Raw genomic sequence first — 6,178 nt, forward strand, 5'->3', positions numbered from 1 at the left:
ACCTGTGATTGTAAAAGTCGATATCCTTGGAAATTATTTTATGTACTATATAATCTAATTACGCTTCTCGTCTATGAAAATTATGTTTATATTTCAGTATTTCTCTATTGTGTAAATTAAAGGAATTAATTAATAACAGATAAGTGATATTATGAGAGTTTATTTGATTAGATGCTAAAATTTTATGCAAGAAAAAGAAAATATTATTAATATAAGAAAGTTTTTAAAAAGAATTGCGTCAAAAAAAGCATTTTTAAATAACAAAATTAATTGGAAAAAGTAATTGAGTATTAAGATTTAAAAAATTTTTAAAAAAAATATTATAAAACGAAAAAAAATATATTTGCTATATTTCAATCACCCTACAGAAGTTACACTCGGAAGACTACGCAATATTGCAATAACGTAATACCGTATTTTACGATATTGTAATCAGTTCAATAGAATTATAAATTGAAAATTTTTTATTGATTATTATGGTAAATAAATACACATTTAAATATACAGTAAGAGAGGATTTAAAAATAAGGTAAAATGGAGAATGGAAGTGACCACGCTAAAACCTTAACGCCTTGAACCTAATCTGACTCATTCATCACCGACTCTAATAATACCGTGTATAGCGCACCGGGTGTAAAAAGAATGAACAAAATCTTGAAATCTGAAAATTAAATTCATTTATCTACATAAAAACGTGTACACAATTCATAAGTTCAGCAAGATCACATTATACCTATTAATGTAACAAAATAATTAAAATTCTAGGAAGCTGAAAGAAAATGATTATGTTACTTAAAATAATAATTGTATTAACTTACTATATTCATTATTTCATCATTGCAATTGATAATTTTTCGTTAAAATTTTCTTCTGTGAGCGTATATCCGATTAAGTTCAAATTACAAGAATGACATCCTTTTTCTTTATTATCAATCTTTAAACTTTTATATTCTGAAGATAAAATACACACACATATATCTATGATTATTGCTTCCTCATTAATTGATAAAGAATCAGTACTATCTTCACCATCATCGGAGCTTGCTATACTCGACGTTGAATTATTTAAATTTGAATTATTATAAATTGGTTTAAGTATTTGAAAATTAATACGATTTTTTGACCATCCAATTAGCTTAACATTAATAGGTTCATAATTTGTTGTTGAACAATGAATATTAATAGAAACGATATCTCCTTGAGATAATTGATGAGAAATTTCGATTGAGTAATTAGAATCAGAATCATCGTTTCTTAATGTAATAGGTTCTTTAATACGGTTAACTGGTAGTTCTCGGTTCCTTGGACTAAATACCAATAACTCTGAAGGTATTCCAGTAATCATCCATAAAATATAACATTCTGTTATATTGATCTCACTATTTTTATTTAGAGTTTTAATCATTGCAGAGAATCCATTAGGATCATATAACCCAAATCTAATAAAAAATTCCGATTTTAAATTCTCTTTTTTATTATTTGAAATAATTGACCCAAAAACTTCATATTTTCCATTTTCGAATGATGGGTTAATATTTATTCGTTTATAGTGCTCAGTATTATCAATATTTAAATCCTCTAAATCAACAATTCCTGTCATTATGATTTTGTTATTATTTTGTGTATTCAATATAATATTTATACTCCTTTGTTGTTCTTCTTTAAGGATATCATATAATGAAATTATGTTATCAAATTCAATAATTTCCAAATCATTATTTATACTTTGAATCCATTTAGGTAAATCATCTTTCTCAATAATACTTCCTTTTTTTGTTAAAAAATATGAAACATTAAAATTATCAAAAAACGGCGCCAAAGATTCAAATGATGATTCCATCTTTTTGAAAGTAAAGGGTAAAGAAGAATTTGGTAAAATATTTTTAAGAGATTTCCCCAAAACGATATTTAATGGATAAAAATATCCATAATTATCAAAGACATCTTGTAAAAATGTAAATGGCTTCATATTTTCAAGTGCATTTTCTATAGCTTGTTCAAATTCTTCTGAAGGTTTAATGTCCGCCTTACTCAATAAAATCCTATATCGTTCACATTTTATCATAAAATGTGTGTAATCTTCATAACTTAAATTAACTGAATGAATAGAATTTTTTATAAATGGTAATAAAGTCATATCTTTGTTTAGAAACTTATTAACATTATTGGATTTAAAAAAATCTTCTAAGGTGGTTATTGGCTTTATCATTTCCAAATATAATTTATCACTTGAATTCACATTTGGAACGTTAATAAAATTAACAGCGGTTTTCTTGCTATTTTCTAATTCAAGATGCTTATTAATTATCTGACCTTGGAAAAGACAAAATTCCTTAATCCATCTTGTCAAGTTAATATATATTGAATCTTTAACCCACTCTCTTAAACTTATTTTCTCCTTAAAATTAGTAACTCCGGGTTGCATTTCATTTACTGATGATGATGATTTTCCGAATCTTAATTCAGAAATGGGAACAAGGTTATTATAAGAAATTATGATATCAGAATTCTTTTGATATAAATTATTCATCCAATTGGTTAACTTATCATAAGTATTTAAATTTTCCCCATCTGATGTTGTTATTTTCGGGAAAAATTTCAAAGCAGTAAAATTATTAAATGGAATTGTTTTTTTATATTTTGCTGAATCATATACCCAAGTTAAGAAAGATTTAAACATGTCAATTTGTGTTGAAGTTGCTGATTTAAGATCATCAATAAATAATTTACCACCGATTAAAATTTTTCTTGGAAATAGATGTCCATACATTTCATATAATTTTACTTCATTATCATCCATAAAGCTTTCAAAAGATTCAGATAAATCAGCAGTATAAGTAATTTCTGCAACAGGAAAATTAATACACATATCTAATAATTGTAATGATTTGTTAATTTTAATGTTATTAACATCATTATTTTTAGAATTAAAACTCAATAAATTTATTTGAGAGTCTCGATCGTTTATAAAAGTATATAGAAAAGGTTGTTCTTTGCATAAACTTATATTTAATTTACCATCTTCAATATATACAGATTTTTTACTAGCTTTTATACTATATCCATCCAAAAATAATCCATGATTTAACTTAAATTTTTGAATTATTTGCTGCTTTGATAATAAGTTTTTTGCACGTTCATTCGATTGATCATTTTTTATATTTAATGATGATGATTCCCCTTGAATTATTGACTTTAATTGCATGTCTAATTTAGTTTTCTCTGCTTGCTTATGTAGAATATCTCGAATTTCTTCTTCTGTTAATCCATAATCAATTAATTTCTGTCTAATTATTTCTAGTTCTTCGGAAGCAAAATTATCATTAGTTAGAATAGCATTTCTTTGTTTTTCCAAAATATTATCCATTAAAAGCCACCCTTCATTATCAAAATCATGTTTTTTACCAACATAATTAACTAATTCACTTAACTCAATGTGTTGAGTTTGAATTCGAGAAAGAAAAGCACTTGTCGTCTCCTTTTTAAAATTTTCCATTTGGCTTTGTAATTCCTCAATAATTTTCTCTTTATTTTTTAATTTGTCCAGACAATCTTGACATTTTCTGGTTTCTTCATTCAGCTTATTTTGTAATTTCTCATTAAGTTCCTCCTTATTTTTTAAATTGCTTGAATAATCTTGACATTTTCTGATTTCTTCATCCAACTTACTTTGTAACTCCTCAATAAATTCTTTATTTTTCAATTGATTTTTAAGGGCAGTAAGATTATCCTCGGAAACTTGACACTTTCCGGTTTTCTCATTCAACTCTTTTTGTAATAAATCAATAAAAACATCTCTATCCTTAAATTGGGAAATAAATTTATCCTGAGAAGCTTCATACTTCATGATTTCTTCATTCAATTTTCCCTCTAGACTCACAGTTCGTTGCAGCAGTTTATTAATGTCATCATCTCTATTTTTAATTTGGTTATTGAGAGCAGTAATTTTCTCTAGAGAATCTTGATATTTTTTGGTTTCTTCATCTAACTTATTTCGTAATACCTCAATTTTCTTTTCATTTTGTTTAAGCTTATTAGTAGTATCATCATTATCTTTTAATTGGTTAGATAAGGTTTTTACTGATTCATCTTGTTGATTATTTTTTATGATTGTTGATTTTCTTTGAATCTTTGCTACTTTATCTGTTACTTGAACTTGAACTACTTCTTCTGTTTCATGATCGATAATTTTTTTAATAATACTACTCTTTAATAAAATACTATTTGGTTTACTATGATCATACTTAACTGTTATTAGTTTAATGAAAATAATATTTGTTAATTTTTCTTTTTTTTATAATTATTTAATAACATTAATAAAACTAGTAATTACCTGAAAATTTCTGGCTCATTATAATGTTATTTTGTTTATAATAATCATTAGAAGTTTTTGGTCTATCTCTTACCATTCCCAATTGAGAATCTATTTAAGAGATTAAAATTATATTAGTATTTTTACAATTAATTGGAAAATTTTATTAATAAATACCTGAAATTTTCTCGCTAACTATGTTATCGTAATGTTCATAATAATCGTCAGAATTCTTTGGTTCAGGAAGTTTATTAAAATTAATTAATCTACTTGTATAAATAGCTTCTGAACGTGTTTTATTACTTTTATAAGATAATAAGCCTAAATTAATTGGAGAAATACTCTCAGCTGAATATTTATAGTTAATTTCTTCTGCTTCTTCAATTTGCTTTTTTAATTCTGTTTGATTGTTAAAATCATGACACCATATGTATAAAATATTTTTAATTTCTTCTGATGTTGGTCGATTTGATGGATTTTCATCTAAGCATTTCTTAACTAGATGTACAATTAATTGTGGTACTTTAATTTTAAATCTTGGTCTAAGTCCTTGGCAAATTTTTATTGCCAAATTTTCATCATTGCTTAAATCATGATATGGAGGTAATCCAGAAATTGCTTCATACATAATTATACCAAAACTGTAAATATCAGCAGCTTTGGTATAATTCTGTCCTCTTAAAATTTCAGGAGCAATATAAGGCAAAACACCATATATATGATTTTTTTTATTTTCTGATACATTATCCGCGGGCTTACATAATCCAAAATCAGTTATCATAGCATAATCGGAAGACATTAATATATTACCAACATGTAAATCTCGATGAATTAATTCCTTCTCATGAATCAAATCAAGCCCAGATGCAACATCCAATAAAATACGCAAAATAGCATTCCAATCTAATTTATTATAATCTGTGCTTAAATAATTTCGCAAATTTCCTTTTTCTGCATAATCCAAAACCATTATATAATCTTTTGTTTTTGGATCTTGAGTTATTCCATAAAACTTAACAATAAATTGGTCATGCTCAAAAATATTTTTATGCAACGAAATCTATACATATAATAATATATTAATAAATGTCACATTACAAATTTAATAAATAAATTAATCTATACCTCATTTAAAATTTCCGATGTATTTTTTGAATTATCTAAGCTTTTCAATGCTACAAACTTATTAGGCTCGAGTCGTTTCCAATTTTGAACCGTATTATCCCAATTTAATATATACCCATCAATCCATTTAGCTTTATATATTCTGCCAAATCCACCCTTTGCAATATATTCAATATCATAAAATCTATCATAAGGTATCCATTCTAATACTTTATGATGAGTATTTGCTGATAATTGAGTATCTTGAATAAATTTGTCAATATCATCATTACCACTAGTCCAATTTTCAAAATTTTGTTGAAAATGTTTTGCATTACATGCTTTACACCAATCATCCTCAGTATTTCCTTGTTTGCATTCTTCACATAAAACTTTTTTTCCATGAGAAATAATGTTAAAGAATTTACCAAATTTTGTTAACAATTTAGTTCGCTCCGACATAATTGTTGTTTAACGTCGAAAAATTAAAGGGAAAGGGGTAAAATTCGGTATTTAAACATATGCGGGTACACCAATTATAAAAAGAAATAACATTGTACAAAAATCCTGGATAGTTACCCGGATGCATCCAGGGTAGTACCTGGATGTTACTCTGGATGTAAACACTACCAGGATGATCATTGAACTTTATACACCGGATGTTTTATATTGTGTAGATCACGAAATTTTACTTCAAAAAATTTTTTTCTTTTATTTAAACAAAATGTTGACTAATGTTCTTTTTTTTTGTAGGTCTAGGAA

The 6,178-nt window shown here is 25.7% G+C and overlaps 1 protein-coding gene across 1 annotated transcript; it reads right to left on the minus strand.

Moving 5' to 3' along the window:
- Positions 1-857: 857 nt before the first annotated feature.
- On the minus strand, positions 858-4,940 carry OCT59_006950 (uncharacterized protein; the record flags this gene model as incomplete). Its single annotated transcript, XM_025323590.2, has 4 exons — positions 858-870; positions 969-4,248; positions 4,334-4,423; positions 4,490-4,940. The coding sequence occupies 4 exons, from the start codon at positions 4,938-4,940 to the stop codon at positions 858-860; spliced, it is 3,834 nt and encodes a 1,277-aa protein (XP_025172245.2).
- Positions 4,941-6,178: the final 1,238 nt, after the last annotated feature.

Source organism: Rhizophagus irregularis, chromosome 15 (assembly GCF_026210795.1).
Source record: "Rhizophagus irregularis chromosome 15, complete sequence".
In the NCBI taxonomy this organism is placed as follows: domain Eukaryota; kingdom Fungi; phylum Glomeromycota; class Glomeromycetes; order Glomerales; family Glomeraceae; genus Rhizophagus; species Rhizophagus irregularis.